The 21,825-nt window shown below is 35.4% G+C and overlaps 2 protein-coding genes across 3 annotated transcripts; one reads left to right on the forward strand and one right to left on the reverse strand.

Moving 5' to 3' along the window:
• The first annotated feature begins 475 nt into the window (after positions 1-475).
• Positions 476-8,083, forward strand: LOC103413384 (aluminum-activated malate transporter 12-like). 2 transcript variants are annotated; one of them, XR_011573089.1, is made up of 7 exons: positions 517-909; positions 1,032-1,178; positions 1,549-1,821; positions 1,932-2,038; positions 2,269-2,412; positions 2,523-2,933; positions 7,935-8,083. XR_011573089.1 is itself a non-coding variant. In XM_008351849.4 (6 exons), the coding sequence occupies exons 1-6, from the start codon at positions 612-614 to the stop codon at positions 2,844-2,846; spliced, it is 1,293 nt and encodes a 430-aa protein (XP_008350071.2). In that variant the 5' UTR covers positions 476-611; the 3' UTR covers positions 2,847-3,081. The 2 variants fall into 2 exon arrangements, 1 of the variants encoding a protein (XP_008350071.2); XM_008351849.4 differs by lacking the exon at positions 7,935-8,083 and having other exon boundaries at positions 476-909; positions 2,523-3,081.
• Positions 8,084-13,919: 5,836 nt separating this feature from the next.
• LOC103413371 (protein trichome birefringence-like 10) lies at positions 13,920-17,554 on the reverse strand. Its single transcript, XM_008351838.4, has 4 exons — positions 16,739-17,554; positions 15,377-15,766; positions 15,030-15,188; positions 13,920-14,786 (listed from the first exon to the last, which is right to left on the reverse strand). Exons 1-4 carry the CDS (start codon positions 17,152-17,154, stop codon positions 14,447-14,449), a joined length of 1,305 nt encoding a protein of 434 aa, XP_008350060.1. The 5' UTR covers positions 17,155-17,554; the 3' UTR covers positions 13,920-14,446.
• Positions 17,555-21,825: the final 4,271 nt, after the last annotated feature.

The following is a 21,825-nucleotide window of genomic DNA, read 5'->3' on the forward strand; positions in this document are numbered from 1 at the left end:
AAGGAATACATGAATTTTACTGTCAAGTCTACATGTATTCACTATTTGTTGATCAACCCTGCAAGATGCATTTTTTTTTTCTTTGGTAAAGAACCATGCATATATGTTTGTGAGCTGCGAGCACTAAGCTTGGTGATCAACCACCACAATGAAAATGAGATAACAATTCATTTCACATTGGCACAATATATATTGCATATAGAAATATGTTGTTGCCAAAAGACAATTGTCCATATATATTATATGCTGAATTGGCATTGCACATTGCATAGAACGTCCTCTCGTGCCTGCAAGCGTGCTCGACTATAATTTTGGCCATAATCATGAGTTAGCAAAGAATGTATAGAGAATCTATTTTTGAGGGAGTCTTCTTAGTATTTCTATTAAATTAAGTGCAAAACCCCTGGTAGCTAGGCCCACTTTAGGTCAATAGGTACGATATATGTTCCCACTTTGGCTACTTTTCATGGGAAAGCCGTGTATATATAGACACGATATCTCCCTTCCAAGTTTCACAACTACAAAGTGAGTGATTTGTATTAATCAGTCTAGCTAAAACAAGAAAAAAAAAAGTAAGAGAATATTTCTATTAATATTTCTTATTAGTGATTATGGGTTCGACCGTGATAACTATTCCGGCAGATGTGGAGCTTGCTCTTCCCAAAAATATTCAAAACAAAGATGAGAGGCAGAAATTTTCTATTTTTGGAATTATTTCCAATCTTACACTTAGAGTACTTGATCAGAAAACCAAGCAAGATATGAGAAAGCTGCTTCACAGCATCAAGGTTGGAGTTGCCCTAGTTTTGGTTTCACTTCTCTATCTTCTCGACCCTCTCTATGAACAAGTTGGAGAGAATGCCATGTGGGCTATCATGACCGTCGTCGTCATTTTCGAGTTCTATGCAGGTTTGCTCTACTTTTCTGGGTTACATTGGAGAGTTTCGCTTTTTTTATCCAACGAAATAAAATTCATTAAGTTACTAATACATGTTTTAACTTTGTGTATGGTAACATTTTTTTGTTTTCAGGTGCTACACTTTGTAAGGGCTTAAACCGTGGAATGGGTACAATTTTAGGAGGTGTATTGGGGTGTTCAGCTGCAACTTTTGCTCAAGAAGTTGGTGGAATGGGCAAGGGCAACGCGGTAATGATCGGTTCTTGGGTGTTTGTCATGGGTAAGATATATAATGTTAAGCCATCCATTAATTTTAATCTTTCAAGAGTAATGCTCATATATATTTTCGTAAAGCAACTTTTATAATGCATATATAGTCTAATATTGTACAAAATTGGCCCCCAAAGAATTTGGAACTTCCATGCCTAGAAGTCTAGAAGATTATGGCGCATTATCAACGTGCCGTGCATTATACGAATTTGAATGGTTGATGATGAATTGTGATCAAATACTACATACACATACATACATATATATTAGAAATTTTGGACAATATGAAGAAGAAATTTATTGAATAAGAAAAATGAAAGAATGAGAGCGAAAAAGATAAACTAGTTACTAAGTAAATCTTACATTTTATTATATTTCAGGTGCAACTGCAACATATTTTAGATTAGTGCCTAGCATCAAGAAAAGATATGACTATGGAGTCCTGATCTTTATCCTAACCTTCAACCTAGTAATTGTATCGGGTTTACGTGCCGATAAAGTGTTGGAAATAGCTCGTGATCGTCTTTCAACAATTGCAATGGGATTTGCAGTATGCATATTCGTAAGCTTGCTAGTCTTCCCAACATGGACTAGTGATGAACTTCATGACTCTACAGCTCATAAATTTCAACTCCTTGCTGACTCAATTGAAGGTAAAAATTAAAGCATGTATTAAGTTGTGTTAGTGATTAAAGTAAACGCATGAACCATCTAATTAAGTGAATAATTAACCATCTTAATTTGTTGAATGATTGATTTGCAGGATGCTTGGAAAATTACTTCAGATTGGACAAGGAAAATATGAAGGATGATTCCATTTCTAGTAGTTGCAAGTCGGTGTTGAACTCCAAGTCAAAGGATGAGACACTGGTATATATAATAGTTTCATGCATATTTTAGCGAGAACGTTGTTATTTGTACAGCAAATAGTTATTGACCACCTCTCTAATAATGGAATAATATAACTCACATGTACGTAATTCACTTTTTATTAAAAAAAAAAGTAGTTCATCAAATATGATACGAATAACACAATTCTTGTTAAATTTATAAACAAAAACATGAGCTCACGGTGTTCTATAATGTATTATGTATTTCAGGCAAATTTTGCGAAATGGGAACCATGGCATGGAAAGTTTGGTCTCAACTACCCATGGACAAAATACCTACAAGTTGGAGAGCTTCTTCGAGACCTAGCCACCATTGTCATTTCCCTCAAAGGTTGTCTTCAATCTCCTAGACAGGTACATATATACATATATAACATGCACACTTGGCCTTTGCTTAAATGAATTTTGGTTCATCTTCTTTCTAAGAAAATTCTGAAGCTGGTTCAAATTATGTGTGATTTTAGCCGTGGTCGGGTCTGATGCAGTCGATCGAAGAGCCTAGTGAAGCTGTAGGATTGACACTTGCATGGAGCCTAAGAGAGCTTGGAGAGAGCCTTGTGAAGATGAGAAGATGCAACAAGGAGGCTGTGATAGTTCCCAAATTGAACTCAATGAGACTAGAGCTGAGCTCGATTGTTTCTCCTTCCAAGTTTGGACCGATAGAGAATGCTGATGGACTTGCAATTGCAAGCTTTGTCTTCTTGTTGACAGAGATGATCGAAAAGTTGGAAGAATTGGCAAAGGTGATTGAAGAACTTGGAGAGCTTGCTGGTTTTCATACTAAATAGCTGTAGCTATGGCTATAATATAGACTTTACTATTCTTAACTATGGTGCATAAACATTTTCCCATTTTTGGCCTACAAAATGTTAGGAGTATTAAGAACCTATTGTTGAGAAATAAAAGTTAGTTAAGATGGTTATTGTGTAGCTTAGAGGGTAAGCTACCAATGCAAATATATACATCTTGTAATAGTCATTTGTAACTAACTAGTAAAGAAATACATTTATGAATTCTCTCTCTTCTCTCTAAACTCTCCTATTCTGTAACATTTCTCTTTGTCTCTCTTTCTGCATAACCTTCTTTGTTACATATACAATGGTTTACATGGTATCATCGCCGGAACAAGCATGAAAGCTTGATGGATTTCGATTCTGGTTATGGTTGCTTCTACTTCTACAATCTTCTCTCTTCATACTGTGATTTCTTTTTGGTAAAATTGGGGTTTTTTTCGTCTTCTCCCTCTTCTGATTCGTTCTTGTCAAAAGTATACCCACCAAGTGTTTGTGGTTAGTCATCTGTCAAGATTTCTTGGGATTTCTTCATAATAGGTAACAATGGTGACCGCTGCTTAGTTACAGATTCTTCAGTCTTCGATTGCTTCTTTGATCTCGTCGGTTTCAAGCTCAGTTAATGTGAAATTGGATGAAACAAATTATTTGGCTTGGCATTTTCAGATGGAGCTACTGCTTGAAGGCCATAGCATAATTGGTTTTGTTGATGGCTCGATCCCTTGTCCTAACCAATTTTGCCAAGCATCATCTGGGGATTCTACTACACGAGTTCAATCTGAAGACTACAGAGTGTGGAAGATGCATGATAAAACATTAATGCAGTTGATCACTGCAACCTTGTCTCCTGCTGGAATTTCTTGTGCGACCGGTAGTACCAGCTCCAAAGAGTTGTGGACTCGACTTAAAGAGCAGTTCTCAACCATCACAAGAACTAGTATCTTTCAACTTAAGTCTGAACTGCAAACTATAAAGAAGGGTAATGATTTTATCACTGTATATTTGCAGAAAATTAAAGAAGTAAGAGATTTATTGTCTGTTGCTGGTGTATTCTTTGATGATGATGATATTGTGATTCTTACACTGAATGGTCTGCCTGCTGAATTTAATACTATAGGATCTATGATTCAGGGTCGTGAAACTGTGATATCATTGAAAGATCTTCGATCTCAATTGTTGGCTGAAGAAAGATTGATTGAAACTATTCCTACATCACTTGTTTTGTATGCACTAATGGCACAGAACAATGACTTAGCGTCCAAGAATCAGTCTTTTTCAAGTGCTGGTGGAAATCATGCTAGTCCCAATGCAAATGCATACATGTCTTTTAATCAGAATGGTAAAGGCAGAAATCGTTTTGGATCCAATTTCAATCCGAGATATGGCAATAGCAAGAACTTTCACTCAAGTCCTGCACCTAGTTTCCTTGGTACATCTCCACCAAGCATACAGAATTATGGGATTCAAACTCAACTCTGTCAAATCTATTGGAAACTTAATCATTTAGCATCTACATGTCTATTCAAGAACACAAATTTCTCACAAGGTTGTCAAATCTATGGCAAGCACAACCATCTGGTTAATACCTGTCGATATAAAAATACAAGTGGTTCCTCATGATGTCTTATTTGTGGGAACTCTTATCATACTGCAGACACATGTTTTCAAAAGAATGCAAATTCTCAAATGAGTGCTATGCATGCTACAACAATCAATGGTACCACTTCTTCCCTCTCAGTGCCATCTGCTCCTCTACATCAACAAATTTGGCTTACTGATTCAGATGCAAATAATCATATGACTTCAGAATTGGGAAATCTTTCATGGTCAACTCCATATCCATCTAATGAGACCATTTAGACTGCTAATGGTGAAGGTTTAGCTATCTCTCACATTGGTTCTACTCTTCTTCGAACTCCAATGCAGCCTATTAGGCTTAATTCTGTTCTATATATGCTAAAACTGTCTCGAAACTTATTGTATGTTCATAAGAATAGCTTGGATAATAATTGTTGGTTGATCTTTGATGCTTTTTCATTTTGGATTCAGGACAAAGCCACAGGGAGGGTGCTTTACAAAGGGTTGTGTAACAATGGACTGTATCCGATCATCTCACCAAGTTCTCATGCAGTTATCAACAAAGGGAAAATTGTAGCTTTTCTAGGAAAACAAGTTACAACCAGTATTTGGCATAAGAGATTAGGTCATCCCTCTAATTCAATTGTTTCTCAAATTTTAGAATCCTCACATGTTCCTTGTGTTGCTAATCAAGCACCTTCACTGTGTCACACATGTTTAGAGGGCAAATTTAGTAAACTCCCATTTTCTTCTTCAGTAGACAAATTTGTAAAACCTTTTGATCTTGTTCACAGTGATGTGTGAGGCCCTGCTCCTTATGTTTTTCTAGAAGGATTCAGATATTATGTCACCTTCATTAACCACTGTACAAAATATTGCTAGATTTTTCCCATTTGCAGTAAAAGTGATGTTTCTGGTATATTTGTTTCCTTATACAATTTCATCTTAAACCAGTTTCAAGTAGCCATTAAAACTTTCCACAGTGATGGTGGTGGTGAATACAAAAACAAAGCATTTCAACAGTTTTTGTCTGATAAAGGAATAAAGCATCAACTCTCCTGTCCTTACACACCATAACAGAATGGAATAGTTAAACGTAAACATAGGCATATTATTGAAACTTCCATCACTTTGTTACAGTCTGCTTCCTTACCAGTATTGTTTTGGTCTTTTGCTTGCCAAACCTTAGTGTACCTCATTAATAGAATGCCATCTTCTTCATTGGGAAATAAATCTCCATTTCAATTGCTGCACAATTCCATAACTGTAATACAACATCTGAAAGTATTTGGATGCTTTTTTTATCCTTGGTTAAGGCCTATACTCGTACCAAATTAGATCCCAGAAGTGCAAAATGTATTTTTTTTGGGTATGCATCTAAATATAAAGGTTATCTCTATTATGATGCTTCTAAAAACCAAATGTATATATCTAGACATGTTCTATTTGATGAGACAGAGTTTCCTTACCATTCTTTGGTCCCTACATTTCACTGTAACAATATTTCACCATCTCCATCACCTATACAAACACCAACTCCAGTTCCCAATCACAGTAATGCTCTTGTGTTACCAGAATCACACATTCACTACACTGTGAGTTCTTCATCCAGTCCTGCATCATTAGGTTCAGATTCTACACCTAATGTCATGCCAAATATTGTACTTCAGCGATCTCCAACAGACTCTACTACAGTTCCAGTTACAGTTTCAAGTGACAGTGCAGAAAATTCATCTGAAAGTCAATCCATTACTTCTCCAACAACACAACCCTTCTCATCTGCACCTCCTGTGGTACCTGAATTCCAACCTGAACAACTACAAGTGGTTCTCTCTGTTCCCCCACTGAACTTACATCATATGCAAACACGGTCCAAAAGTGGTATTATTAAGAAGATTGCTTTACTTGCTGAAGTTCATGAAAATTTTGGGGGGGGGGGGGTTGATTTGACACAAGTGGAACCTGCAACATATAAGTCTGCATTGAAATTCCCAGTTTGGTATGATGCTATGAAAGATGAGATATCAGCTTTGCACAATCAGGGTACATGGTCCTTGGTTCCATTGCCTATCAACAAGAATTTAATTGGGTGTAAATGGGTATATAAGATCAAAAAGAATGTTGATGGCTCAATTGGGAGGTATAAGGCACGGCTGGTGGCAAAAGGTTTTAACCAAGAAGAGGGAATTGACTATGCAGAGACTTTTAGCCATGTTGTTAAACCCACAACAATGAGACTAGTTCTAGCTTTATCAGCAAATTTTGGTTGGACATTGAGACAATTAGATGTGAAAATGCCTTCCTCCATGGCATATTACAAGAAGAAGTCTACATGGCACATCCACCTGGGTTTGTTGATCTTAAACATGAAGACTATGTTTGCAGATTACATAAATCACTATATGGGTTGAAACAGGCACCAAGAGCCTGGAATGAAAGGTTCACCAATTTTCTACCATCCTTAGGGTTCAAGTCTACATTTGCATATTCATCCTTATTTGTAAAACCTATTGACAGATATGTGGTGATTCTGCTTTTGTATGTTGATGATATTATCATAACAGGAAGTCATACACAAGCTATCACTGAGGTTATTCAATCTCTTACTTAGGAGTATGATATGAAAGATATAGGACCACTTCATTATTTCCTGGGCATTCAAATTGTACAAAACAAGGATGGTTTGTTTCTTTCCCAAGACAAGTATGTTACGGATCTGCTTACTAAATCTGACATGCTACTGTCCAAACCGTGTGCTACTCCATGTTTGCCTTACAACTGACTTCTCATCGATGATGGAAAGCCTTACAATAATCCTACACTGTACAGGAGCTTGGTTGATGCTCTACAGTACTTGTCTTTTACTCGACCTGACATTGCTTTTGCAGTGCATCAGGTCTGCCAATTTATGAAGAGACCTTTGGAGTTACACTTTATGGCTGTCAAAAGGATTCTCAGGTACTTAAAGGCTACTCAAGGTTGTGGTATTCAGTATATCAGAGGTTCACTTGATCTAACTGCATATAGTGATGCCGACTGGGCTGGAAATCCGAATGATAAGAGGTCCACAACTGGAATGGTGGTGTTCTTGGGTTATAATCCCATTTCATGGATGTCCAAGAAACAAAATATTGTCTCTAGATCATCAACTGAGGCTGAATATCGGGCACTCTCTACTACAGCGGCTGAATTGGATTGGATAAGGTCTCTGTTGACTTTCTTGTAGATTCCTATTACAGAGACACCACTACTATTTGTCACAACCTGTCTGCTATAGCACTGACTTGTAATCCAATTCAACATCAAAGAACAAAACACATTGAGGTTGATGTCCATTATATTCGAGAAAGGGTAGCAAAGCAGCAACTACAAGTTCATTTTGTATCTTCTAATGAGCAGTTTGCTGATCTACTCACCAAAGGTCTTTCTGCACCACTTTTTCAGACTCATTGTGCCAATCTCAGGCTCAATTTCTTTGCCCCTGAGCTTAAGGGGGGATGTTAGGAGTATTAAGATCCTATGGTTGAGAAATAAGAGTTAGTTAAGATGGTTATTGTGTAGCTTAGAGGGTAAGCTACCAATGCAAATATATACATCTTGTAATAGTCATTTGTAACTAACTAGTAAAGAAATACATTTTTGAATTCTCTCTCTTCTCTCTAAACTCTCTTATTCTTTAACATTTCTCTTTGTCTCTCTTTCTGCATAACCTTCTTTGTTACATTTATAATGGTTTACACAAAACTCCACGTATGTTCTGAAATTATGGGAGTTTGGAGAGGATGCGTAGGTAGCTAGATGTATGGTATATATTAATTAACCGAGTAACTGAAACTATGATTACTTTATCATATGATGTGATCTTATGCATGCATATTGTTAAGGCCAACCCTAAGAATTTGGGGGCTCTATGCGATCATTCGAAGTAGGGTCCTAAAGTTCTTTGATCTTTGGTTCTTTGTACATTGATATGTATAAAAAGAATTCACTAAATACATAAAAAATATCATTAAAAATTAATATCAAAAGAAGATAAATATAAAAACATTACTTAAACATTACACGTTTCAAGTTTTTAGACACAAATGTATTAAATGAGTCAAGAGTCTAAGATTGAGAGTGAAGAACAATAAAACTTGATGATCAATAGAGTAAAGAACAATAAAACTTAATTGACAAGTATAATAAATTAAACAACGCCAATTGTTTCTCTTGTGTTTTTTTTTTCTTTCTAAAATCAACATCACACTAACGAATTGAATATTAAAATAATCCATTCACTAAAAAATTATTGAAAAGAAAAATATAAATTCAAAGTTTGATTACCTTAAAGTACAATCTTCAAGACCATGTGATAATTGGTTTAAACATTCTATAGAAATGGAGAGATTGGGAAGTTGAAAGAAAAAGAGATTGCAAAGGGACTTGAGTTTTATAACTTTATATGCATTTGGACATATGAGATTGGGAGTAAATTTGAAAAATAAGAAAAATCTAGTGACTAAAAAAAGTAGCTACGTTTTTTGAAAGAAAGCCAAACATTTTCATTGCACCAACAAATGAATTATGATATTTCTTACTTTTTCTGTATTTATATGTTAATTATTGGATATAATAAAATTTTGGGGACCCCTTCGAAGTGGGGGCCCTAGGCGGGCGCCTACTTGGGCTACACTCAGGGCTAGCCCTGCATATTGTGTGGGAAAGATAAAGAGAATTTAGATTCGGACATTTGTGCCTAACTTAGGACTTGAGAAATTTTTATACGGCAACACACTCATAAGCCATAAGCCAGACTGCTTTTCTCCTTCAACCCTTGTGGCTTAAAATTTTATCCCATAATGATTATATAATGATTTTAGCCTAACTTTTTGTTTTTGGTAAGTTTTTTTGAAAATTAAATTTATGTAGATTATCTTAATTTATTTTTATCAACATTTAGTCTAAAATATATTTAAATTCCGATAAGTAATTAAAAATCATACAAATACATAGGTATTTATAAAATTTTAAGTTAAATTTGATTTATATAATTTTCTTAAATTATTTTAGACATTAGATTTAATTTGGGCCGTCAAATCTTTTTTTTACTTTTAGATTTGATCTCATTTGATCATAGCCGTTAGATTATAAGTAAAAAATAAAAAAAAAAGTTTGAAATATGACAGTTTAGTGGTCAAGCTTAAATCCTAGGAGAAATCTAACCCAAGGATATATTTTCTCCCTATGACTTATTTTAGCCCGTGGTTGGAGATGGTTTTTTTTTGGGGGGGGGGGGGGAGGTTTAAAGCTTATATTTTAAGTTTTATCCTATGTGTTGGAGATGGTCTAAGAGATGGAATTGTTGGGACCCATATATTATCAGGATATATAGAGCGTAGTGAAGTAAAGGTGCTTATTTGTCAACTTTTTCTATTATCACCCTAAAAAAACAAATTTGCCTTGCCTAAAGTTGCCAAAGCTAGTATGCTTAATCCCTGGATTTTAAATCATTCTTTTGATTGGCAATAAATTATAAGAACATTTTTTAAGTCTCATTAAGGGAAATGGTTAAGGATTTATCCAGTGTAAAATTTCACACCTTATGAATGTGTTCCCGTGTACAACAGCTGCACCCACATAAAATTTTCTCCTAACTTAGATTTGATCATCGCACCATAGCAAAATATATACAAAATAGATCAATAGGTTTGGCCTTAATCTCTACCAAGGTCCCTTCACAAAGCTGCAAGCCAAATAAAATAAATAGGATGGAGTGGTCATCATCGTATTCATCTTATTTGGCCTGCAGCTTTGTGAAGGGACCTTGGTAGAGATTAAGGACAAACCTATTGATCTATTTTGTATATATTTTGGATCACCAGCTCAGCTCTTAAATAATATCATGATAATTTCTGTTAAAAGAAGACAAATGTATAAGCAATTGGAATAGGATAATCAACATAAGACCATTCAAGTAAGACAACTAAAAGTACAAAAATAAGGATGCCGGCGGAGAAACATATATAATTACAGTGATCATGATTAAGATAAAAAAGAGAATCCAAAGTTGAAAAGCTTCAACTCTGATAAGATCAGGAGACATCACAACATGAAAATTGCAGTGATCCTAACCCTAATCGGATTCGTAGGGTTTTTCTTCTGCAGTGTGGTCAGATGCACTCCAGACACAAACGTGACAAGCGTTCTATGCAACGGAGGGTTGTACACAGCTGGTGATCCTTTTGCTGTAAGCCTAGCCTATGTTCTTCAAGAATTGGAAACTGCCGCACCAGCTCACAAGAACTATGATTACTACAACATATCTCCTTACCCTAATGCGTTTGCGTACGGCCATGCTTCTTGTAACAAAAACATCACAGCCCCAGATTGCACTACTTGTCTTGGTGCTGCAAAAACAGACATGTCAGTGACGTGTCAAAATGCGATAGGCGGTCGTGCAGTTCTGGTTGATTGTGCAGTACGGTATGAGCAATACCCATTTACTGACTGATCAGCCTCAACCCATTAGCTATAGTTTGATTTCCACTAGCTACTAAATGTTGCTGCTGCAATAACATTATATAATTTCAGTGTACTAAAAATCTTCCTATCGTGAAGCATTATGGAATATCTAGCTTTTCATGGTTCAGTCTCCACCTTTTGGAGATTGCAATTCTGCGTTTGTGGTTGTTGGACATGAATGCACTGATTGGTAGAGTTCTACACATAAAGGCACCATTTTTTGTTTCTTTTTTAGGCACATTTATTCCATAAAGAAACCAGAAATGAGATCGGCACTTGCACATGTCTTAGTAGCAGGGTCTAGAATATAGCCAGAACGGATTTTCTGTTGGAATTTTATAGGGCGTTTCAAAATACAAATCATGCTCATTGTGACAATTCATTTTCCTTCAAATCCATTTTTTTTTTTGGTCAAACGATAGACTTGTTAGCTTAGATGTTAAATTAGGGAGTCGACATGACTTAAACCCACGTCATAGTGCAAGAACAACACTCCTCTCCATCACTGTAGTAAAGGACCACTTGCCTTCAAATCCCATTTATTGATTGAATTAAAATTTTAGCCAATAACGTTGGCATTATTACTCATAATTTCAGAAGAATTGGGACGTTGCGCACTTTTGCAACCTTTTTCCTCTTTATTTGATTATTACTATGACAATTATTTCTTTAACTCTCCAACGTTATATACATAGTAAATAACCAACGTTGATCCAACGTGTGTGTATATATATACATCTTTTCTTTCCTATGAACCTCACGGATTTGAAAGGAACTTAACAGATTTGACATTTTCTTACCTACAAACCTCACCAATTTGGAATAATACTAAAAGGTTAGGGGGCGGCGTGCCAGAGGCAGAGGCGGAGTGCTGAGAGACGAGGGTGAGTGGTGTAGGAAAAGAGAGATGAGAATGAGAGAGAGTATGATCATGGCTCCCAAATACTTCAATTGTCTCTTCAATGACTCTTTCTTCAACGGTCTCCTTTGTGCATACTTGCAGATATGTACTAGTGGAGCTCATAACATAACCAAAACAGAGTACCGTCGGCATGCCATCAAACTCCGCCTACTTGCATCCCCAAATCGTGGCATGCTTTCTCTAGCTTCAGTGTCTGGCAATCATAAATTTGCTGCAAAGAGTTCCCCTTACCTGTGTTAGCCTAGCGAATTTGTCACCACGACTCTAACAACAACAACAAAGCCTTATCTCATTAAGTGGGGTCGGCTATATAAATTCTAAAATGTCATTGCGCTCGGTTCTATGTTATGTCTTCTATTAGATCTAAGTAGTCCAAATATTTTCTTAGAGTCTCTTTCCAAGTTTTCCTAGGTCTTTCTCTATGCCTTTGGTCTTGTGCCTCTATCTTGTACTCTCATCTTCTAACCGGAGCGTTTGTAGGTCTTCGTTTTACATGTCAAAACCACCTTAACAGATTCTCTCTTATCTTATCTTCAATTTCAACTACTTCTAATTTGCCTCGTATATCCTCATTCCTAATCTTGTTCTTTCTCGTGTGCCCACACATCCAACAAAGCATTCTCATCTCCGCTACACTCATTATGTGTACGTGTTGATGCTTCACATCCCAACATTCTGTGCCATAAAGCATTGCCGACCTTATTGCCGTCTTACAAAATTTTTCCTTGAGTTTTAGTGGCATACAACCGTCGCACAACACACCCGATGCACTCTTCCATTTCATCCATCTAACTTGTATCATATGATTGAGGTCTCCATCCAATTCTCCTTTCTTTTGTAAGATATATCCAAGATAGCGAAAGGATTCATTCTTTGGTACTTCTTAATCTCCAATCCTCATCCTTAACTCATTTGCACCTTCATTCCCACTGAATTTGCACTCCATTTACTATATCTTTGACCTACTTAGGCAAAGTCCTTTAGATTCTAACACTTCCCACCAAAGGTTGAGCTTTGCATTTACTCCCTCCTAAGTTTTATCTATCAACACTATATTGTCTGCGAAAAGCATACACAAAGGGATATCATCTTGAATATGTCTCGTTAGTTCATCCATTACCAATGCAAAAAGGTAAGGACTTAAAGATGAGACTTGGTGTAACCCTATAGTTATGGGAAAACTTTCGGTTTATCCTTCATGAGTTCTTACAGCAATCTTTGCTCCATCATACATATCCTTTATAGCTTGAATAAATGCTCCTTGTACTCCTTTCTTCTCTAAAATCCTTCAAAGAATCTCTCTTGGTACCCTGTTATACGCTTTTTCCAAATCTATAAATACCATGTGCAAATCCTATTTCATATCTCTATATCTTTCCATAGATCTTCGTAAAAGATAGATTGCCTCCATGATTAAGCGTCCTGACATGAACCCAAATTGATTGTCCGAGACCCTGTCACCATGACTTGAAGGTCCAAAATTTAAAATCATTTCACCCTCCTTTCTCATGTTCCTCTTGTTAAGAACAATCCCTCCAATTCTCGAGCAGATCATGGTTGAACAAAATGTTCCGTTAAATTTCCCTCGGCAGCCCTTTCGGTGATTATCATGCTAGCGTACTCAGGAAGCTGCACGATGGACTCGTGTTCAAGGAAGAGCTCATAGAGAAGCTCATTTCCATGAATCGGGGACACCCGATAGGCACCAGTGGCTTCAGTCTTGGACTCTTGATGGTGGATAGAGGCTGGTTCATATTCATCTTCACCTCATCTCCTTCTTGGAAGTATCAACCCCTAACAGAATGCAATTCCAAAGATCAATCATCCTATAGGTTATGGGCATGTAGTAATCTCCACATGAAAACCTTGAGAATTTTATTAAAATTTCATCCCTAGTCACGAGCTTCGCCACAAAACGTATTTTTGACTCCAAAAGCATTTTAAGTGTTTCCACCAAACCTGACTAAAAATGTTTTTTTAACAACCAAAAACCCATGTACAAGAAGCGTTTTAATCATAGTCAATAAAATCCCTTTCATCGACTTTAGATATTATAAGCAACTTCATTTTCTGTTTAAGTAAAATGAGAGCTGTAAATTTCAAAAATTTTGCTGTAAACTTGTGTAATTACATTCTGTGAATATCAGTAAAAAACCATGTGTACATGTATAACTAGTATCACGCTTGCCTCATCATCTCTTTCTACTTGCATCCGGCGAGTTTAGCGTGCTCCGTAAATCAATTTCCGTCCTTCGGGTCCAGAGATGACGCATCTACTGCGAACAATTATCCTACAAAAGCATCCAAAGTGACTTGAATTCTTACCGATCAATGAATCCCGGCTTTACATGTTAGCTTAGCAAACATCCAGTAATCTCGTGTTCTAATGCTCAAGAAAAATGAAGATGCTAACAGTACCACCGAACTCTCATCGTTACATGCCAGAGTTCTTCCGGTGATTGTGAAAGCAGGAGTGTCAACAAAATGTTCCGGTTTTTTCCACCCTTTTGTGCGCTGAAGTCCTTATGTGATCATCGTCGCAGGAAGTTTTTAATACTACTCACAATGTAAATTCCGAAGAGTTGGTTGAGTTTCATGCGCGACTGGATTCCCGTTTAAGGAAGAGTGCATACAGTAGCTCGTTCCATGAATCAGGCACACCTGGGAGGCACCAGTGGCTGCAGTCTTGATGGTGGACGGAGGCTGGTCCAGTCTCAGGCCCTAGATAGTATACAGAGGCATGGCCATCTTTTCTCCACAAAGACATGTTCGTCACTTTGAGCAAATCCAGTTTCCTAACATGTGACTCATTTGAACGCTCTGATATGAGATCAAAGATAGTCTTGTAAACACTTTCAGATGAATTGGGCGACAAACTTAATCCAGGTAGTTTCTCCAACTGACAACCACCACCAGTATTCCAATCACCACCACTGTTACATCCACATCCTATTGATTAGTGCTCGGTTATACATATGCGGTAAAAACTAAAAGCAACAATTTCCCTAAACACATTAAGTGAAAATGTGTGAACGTTTACGGTATTGCTATATGTTCTGAAGCCTAAAGCGTATACAAGCAAATGAAAAAACACAGAGAACCCTAAAGTGCAAAGTCAAACTGAAAGCAAAAAATGATCTATCAATGAGACTGGCAACAAAAGTGACGGAGCAAACCTGAAATGCACGGGAGCATAAGTTCGAAAGAGGACATAAGACTTGCTCATGTTCACTTCATTGCCAATCCAATCAATCACAGTATCTAACGATCTACGAAATGCTGTTTCAACAGTCATATTCATCTTCACCTCCTCCCCTTCTTGGAAGTAGCAACCACTGACAAGTCATGAAATTCCAAATATCAGACATGATCCCAAATAATTAAACGTTCTTTAAATCACAAATCAGTCGTAAGCTTTCTACCTCATAGAGTTTGTGTGAAAAGTTTGCATAGGCTATCAATAAGAACAAGAATGTAATGAAAACTAACAAAAAAGTTGTAGGAGAAAGTAATCAGGATTTACTCTCGTATGGTCTTCTCATAATTCCACCAATGCCCCGAGTTGAGAATCAGCACATCCGCATCTCTCCACTGCCTGGAAGTCCTTTCCAGTCGATCCACCCTTAAGGTCATCTTCACGTTTTCCGGAGCGCCAGCAGGAGGGTGGCCCTGAAAGACTAAAAATGGTGCTCTGTAGTATTCCACAGTGCAATTGAAGTCCTCAAACTTGTATACCAAGAACCCCGAATGCTTTGTGATTGGACTCCCATTCACTTCATAGATTGAAGTCTTGTTAGTAACTGCAGAGGAGAGCATGCAGAGAAGAGACTCCCATTGGTTCCTTCCAATTGAGTCACCAACAAATACAACACGCCGGTTCCAAAGCTTGTCCAACATCTTCCCTGCATCGAATCTGTTCTTAAGACAAGAGAGAAACCGAACATAAGATCTTGTCCAATCTAATTTGTTAGAATAGCATTCAAATTACAGACAAGCATTAAAAACCCCTTGGTTTGAAGAACCAAGAGGTTGATCATAGTAAGAAACCATTAGTACAGAGTATAGTACTTATAATTGAAATTGAAGTTGAACCGCAACATTAATGAAACCGAACGGAACAACTACAATGTACTCAGTTAGAGAGCATTCGGTGTACCATCATCACTATCATCATCCTAAATACTAAAGGTCACTCAATTATCGTTGTAGTTATGATTAAACTTTGCGATTATAGACAAAAATATCTAATATAATCTTCTGTAATCTTTTTCAACTCATTCAAATTGTAATCAGATGAAAACAAAACCTCCAAATTGGAAAAGCATAAAATGAAACCAGATGACAACTTGAACAGTTTGAACACTGAAAAAGTTGACAAAGCCGAAGGGCAATAATGGTTCACGGGTGAGCAGCTAGTAAACAAAAGAGGCACACCCACCAACCTCCACAAAAAATCAAATTCATTCACACAGAAAATAACAAGAACGTCAATTACGAATGGAACCAATCCAAGTTCGAATCACATCCGCGTGGTTTGGATTAATTAGAATATCGCTCGATTAAAAGAAATTAACAAAAAATAAACAAGGAACCAACCCAAAATTCCAAATTAGTAATGGACAAATGAATAAATTAAATTCCAGTTACTGATAAAATTTATCTGTTCACCAAATCAATGAACTAAATTCCAATTAGGCTGCTGATAAATCCAGGAAGCTTCTACGAGCACTGAACCTTTAATCTAAACATCACCAAAACCAACATAAACATGATACTTAATCAATTTTCTTTCTTTTATCTTCCGACAACGCGATATTCTAAACTACTCTGATATCCGATAAGGCGATTCGGACACAGTTAAAGAAACAGAATGGTAAAGTAGTACCTGGGCAAGGTGCAATCTTTGGGCTGCCAACGCCACTTGGTGTAGAAATTATCAGGCCTGCCATTCTCAGAACATCTGAACCCCTCATCTAAAAAGCTACAGTTATGTGACTCGTACAAAGGATAGCTCTCATCCCAAACCCAGTTCCCATCAAACACATCACACCCATCGCCGCCTTCCTCAAGAAATCCAAACCGTCCATTCCCTTTTGATGGCAGCCCCAAAATCCCACTGAAAACTGTACGGTAATCCAAGAAGGAGAAGCAGCTGACGAAGAGAAGAGCGACCAGGAAGAACCCAAGAATTCCCAGAAAAGGTTCCAGAGGGTTGGAGCGTTTGAGTTTCTTTAAGAAGTCCAAGTGAGTCACTGTGTTTTCCTCTGTTTGGTGCGGAGGCGTGGGATTGTTATCCGCCATTTCTGTGCAAAATGGAGCATTGAGAGTTCGTGGGCGTGGTGGGGGTTGGAGAAATGGTTCAATGAGAAAAGGGGTTTTGAAAAGATGGGAGCTTTAGACTTCTAGAGAGAGAAAGGAAGAAGAAGTGGGGTCTGAAAGGGAGGAGGAGAGAGAAACTGAGAAAGTATGCATTAGTGGCTAAAAGAAGACATTTTTCGAATTGGTTTTTCTTCTGATATCACATCAGAGTTAATATTTTGAGTTTATTGCAGGAAGAATGGGAGGATTGAAGCGATTGAAATGGTGGCGGTGGTTTTTTACCGGTTGGTTTAGAGAGAGAAAGAAATGGGTTGTAGACAAGAAGCAGAAATGCTTTTCTTTAACGAATTAGTTTCAGAAATTCACTCTTGGTAACGTTGGTGGGAAATTTTTTAAAATGTCATAAGAATTTATACATTTTTTTAAAATTTGTTATATAAATTGAAATTTTAAGCAATTTGTCATATTAACATTGTGGCATTAAGGACTGGTTTGGTATTGTTGTGCTTTGAAAAAGAGCTGTTTCTGCTGTGCTGTGAGAATAAACAGTTGTGAAATAAAGTAGCAGAATGTTTGGTAAACTTTTTTGTAAAAGTGCTTTTGAAAAAAAAAAGCAATATTATAGTGTTTGGTACACTTTTATGTAAAATAGATGTGAAAAAAAAGCCGGTTTTTCAAAGCTGAGTTTTGCAGCTTCTTGTTTTTGGCTTTTTTTCACCCAAAACTGTGAAAAAAAAAAGCTGAAGCTGAATGTTTACCAAATACAAAAACAGCTCCCAGCTTTTTTCAGAGTCACCTCAGTACCAAACCAGGCCTAATTCATTAACTCATTCTAATTCTGTTAAATCTTTCATTTAAAGTAAGTAATGATGTTTTGTTCAAAAAAAAAAAGTAATGACGTGTGTTGGTTATTTTAGACATTTCAACACCTCATTACTCTGTTAAGCTCAAAATTAATTTGTCATATCACCTTAACTGTATTTTATTATCTCTGAAAATCACGGAATTTGATGGAAATCAGTAGAAAATGTTGTGCATTTAAACAAGATTTTCTCATTACTTAGTGCCTTTGATTTTGAACACGATCAGGCAATGGACATATTTTTTTAAGGTACCAATGAAATGAAAAAGATGGCCATGATTGTTCACGTTTTTTATGGACATGATTGACGTTGAATTTTCAAAGTTTTCAATTAGCCACAACTCTATATTATTAAGTCTAATATACTTTTTAGTAGTTCACCATAAGCTTTTCAAACGAAAACGACATATTTTTTAATTAGCTAAAATTTAAGAGTTTGTACTAAAGAGAAGTAAATAACTTGTGCAAAGAAGGTCAAAAGCTCAAAATAATACAAATCATGTACAAGACACATGATGTATTTTAGATAAAAAAAATTTAACAGTATCAAAATGATATGATAAATTATTAATTTCAAAAAATTAATAGGATAAAATCGCTTAAAATTTTATTTCATGAAAAATAAAAAGATAATTTAGCTGTGGAGGCCACTTTAGACATGAATGGAGACTTTTCATTCATGTGAATATGTGATTCTCTTATTGTCTAGGCATCCTTCTACTTTATCAATAATAGTGATTGGACCCGTCTTTCTCAAAAATTGACAAATAAGGACAATGATGACAAATTAGGACACTCACAAATTAAAATGACAATTTGAAAAAGAAATAAAATGACAATTTGATTGAAACCATCATTAAAAAATAAATAGTAGGTAAGAACATATTAAGGTTCATTCTGGATCTTACTGTCCGGAGCTCAAAGACTAGATAATTCCAACAACTCAAATTGAATTCGATAATCCCTATTAACTCATTTCACTTATCCATCTCACATAAACTAAGGTATCTAATTTTTCTTTCAGGCAAGCCAATGACCTGAATTTCTTGGTCTTAGGCCAGGACACGACAGCATCCAAATTTGATGGGAACAAAGCTGAACACAAAAGAAAGAGATGTGGCATTGAAGGATCTGAGTGAGATTGACAAAATAGTTTATTTGCTCTAATGCCCCCACATTTTTTTAAATTGGGGCCAACCCAAATAATTAAAGTATGCTTGACAAAAAAAATAATTAAATTATGCAGCCTTTCATTTTTTTTGCTTGACCACCTAAAGAATGTAGGCCTGCATATTAATTTATGAGCACTTCTAGTATTATTCCTTGACTATAAATAAAATACATACTTTACATTCCCTTTTTAAAATGAAAAGAAGAATTTGATTATAATATGCACAAATTCAACATGTTACAAATTCATCACTGATGTTCAATAATTTAGTGTTACTCTTTCGTGTGAAATGATAAACGCATAGAGATTTGAGGGTTGGAACGAGTGTATAATAAAAATTCTTGGGGATTTATGATTGGTGTTGAGTTAAATATAGTGCAAAGTCGTATCTTTTTTGTTAATAAGATTCACAAGGTTTATAGATCTTCGGGGGTTCATATCCATAATGACATATAGAAATTATTGTATGTCAAATAACATCAAAAGTGTTGGTTTCAAAAGATGAAATGTCTAATGTTCTTTCACCCAAAAAACTAATTGAATTCCTACGAGCTAAACAAACATTTTCTTTCTTATCCACTCATATTTAATCTTATTCGGTTTGTTTTTAATTACTCAACTCATTAAAGATGGGCATATGAACAAAAGACTTAAACAGGAGTGTAAAATAAGCTCCGTTTTTTCTATTTATAAGTGTAAAGTCTTAAGTTTAACTTACATAATACAAGTTTAATGGTTTTACAATTAAGAGAGCATTCTATCATTTAACCAAAATCCCGGTAGAGATTACGTAGGGTTTGTTTGAAATTATCTCACAATAAATACAATTATTAAGGAATGCTAAGGGGCTCTCCAAAAAAATAAGACTCTTCATTAATTATTTGTCATCTCATAATTTAATGTTAATTCTCTCGTTAATATTAAAATATTATGAAAAAAATACGAGAGATGTGACATTGACACGATAGCCTCCGCATGTGGCGCTGATCGGGGGAATAAAAAAAGGAATATATTTTATGACCTGTCCAACCATGGAGACAGCTTCTATCGCAACACGTGTAATTGCACTTAGTTATTAATTAATTAATTAATTAATTATTTAATGGACTCCATTTTCTTGATAATAATTGAACAGCACTTCCCCCTCACTTTCTTTTGTCCCCTTCACATATAAATTTGGAAAAATAACCGACTAAATTGAAAGAAAATAAAATTTTGGAGAAAAAGAAAAAAAAACGAAAGCCCAAAAAATTGAGAATTGCCCCCGCAAACGGTAAAAGCCCAAATGTATTGGGTTTGATCTTCTTGCAAAAGCCCATTCATTTTTCCTCTAGAAAATCAAGACAAATAGGCACAAAGTTCTTTAAGACGCTATCCAATCTTTGGATTAAAATTTTAAATTAGAAAATTTAGGTTTTAATTCAAAAATAATTTTTCTGCTCCAAACTTTCTGGTTAAATTTTTAGCCCTAGATTATTAAATATTGAATTTAGGATCATTTTCTTAAACTAACTTTAAAAAAAAAATTATGTAAACTATCATAATTTAATTTTATGAACATTTTAACCTAAAAATATTTATATTCCTATAAATATTGAAAAATCGCTAAACCGACACCATGAAACTCATGGAACACTGCGAAAGAATATGGAATCCATGAAATAATTTTTTTCTAAAATTATTTTAGCCGTTAGATTTAAATTTTGGACCATTAGATCTTTTTTTACCTTTGGATTTGATTAAATTATATCTTTGTCGTTGGATTCACTGAATCTATAAACATAAAACTAAAAACAATACACATATATGGTGGGTCAGTCCACTAACATAGGAGGAATTTGCCTAAATTTGCCCCAAATATGATTTTTGTGTTAAAACTCACATTTGGTCCAAGGGTTAGTTTAGGACCTAAAATTTGAGTTTTGCTCCAAGGGTTGAAGTAGGTCTTAGTGCTACTAGTATTTTCTTACACGAGCGATAATCTAGAATAAATTTATCTAAGGGACACTTTGGATGCGGTCCTTAACTATCAGTATTCTTTGATTGAAACCTTATTAGTTTTTAGTTTTTGATTGAGGTCCCTGATATTAATGTAATAAAGTAAGTTACTATATTTTTTAATTAAAAATTAAAAATTGAAATTTGTAATTGTTTATATTGATGAGATTTTAAATAAAACCCATAATTTATGGGATTAAAAATAATAAACTATAAATTATACTCTCTATTATATTGTGTGTGTGTGTGTGTGTTTGTGTTTGTGTTTGTGTATATATATATATATACATATATGTATGGGTACATTAACCAAAATTAACAAAAAAGTTATTGTACCAAAACATGGATACATTCTCAAATCAACAAAAAAGAATGTACCCATATAAGTTTAAACATGGATTAAAAAATTTGAATGGATTTTATATTAAAAAAAGGGTACATTTTATATATAACAAATTGATATATTTGAGAATGGGTACATTTAAGATTAAAAAAATTGAAAAATTATATGAATGGGTACATTTACGATTAAAAATTTGAGAATCTTTTTATATATAAAAAAAAACTAATAGGTACAAACTTAGTTTAATTTAATTTTTTATTATTTTGGAAATGTTTGAAT

This window comes from Malus domestica, chromosome 11 (genome assembly GCF_042453785.1).
Source record: "Malus domestica chromosome 11, GDT2T_hap1".
Lineage (NCBI taxonomy): Eukaryota > Viridiplantae > Streptophyta > Magnoliopsida > Rosales > Rosaceae > Malus > Malus domestica.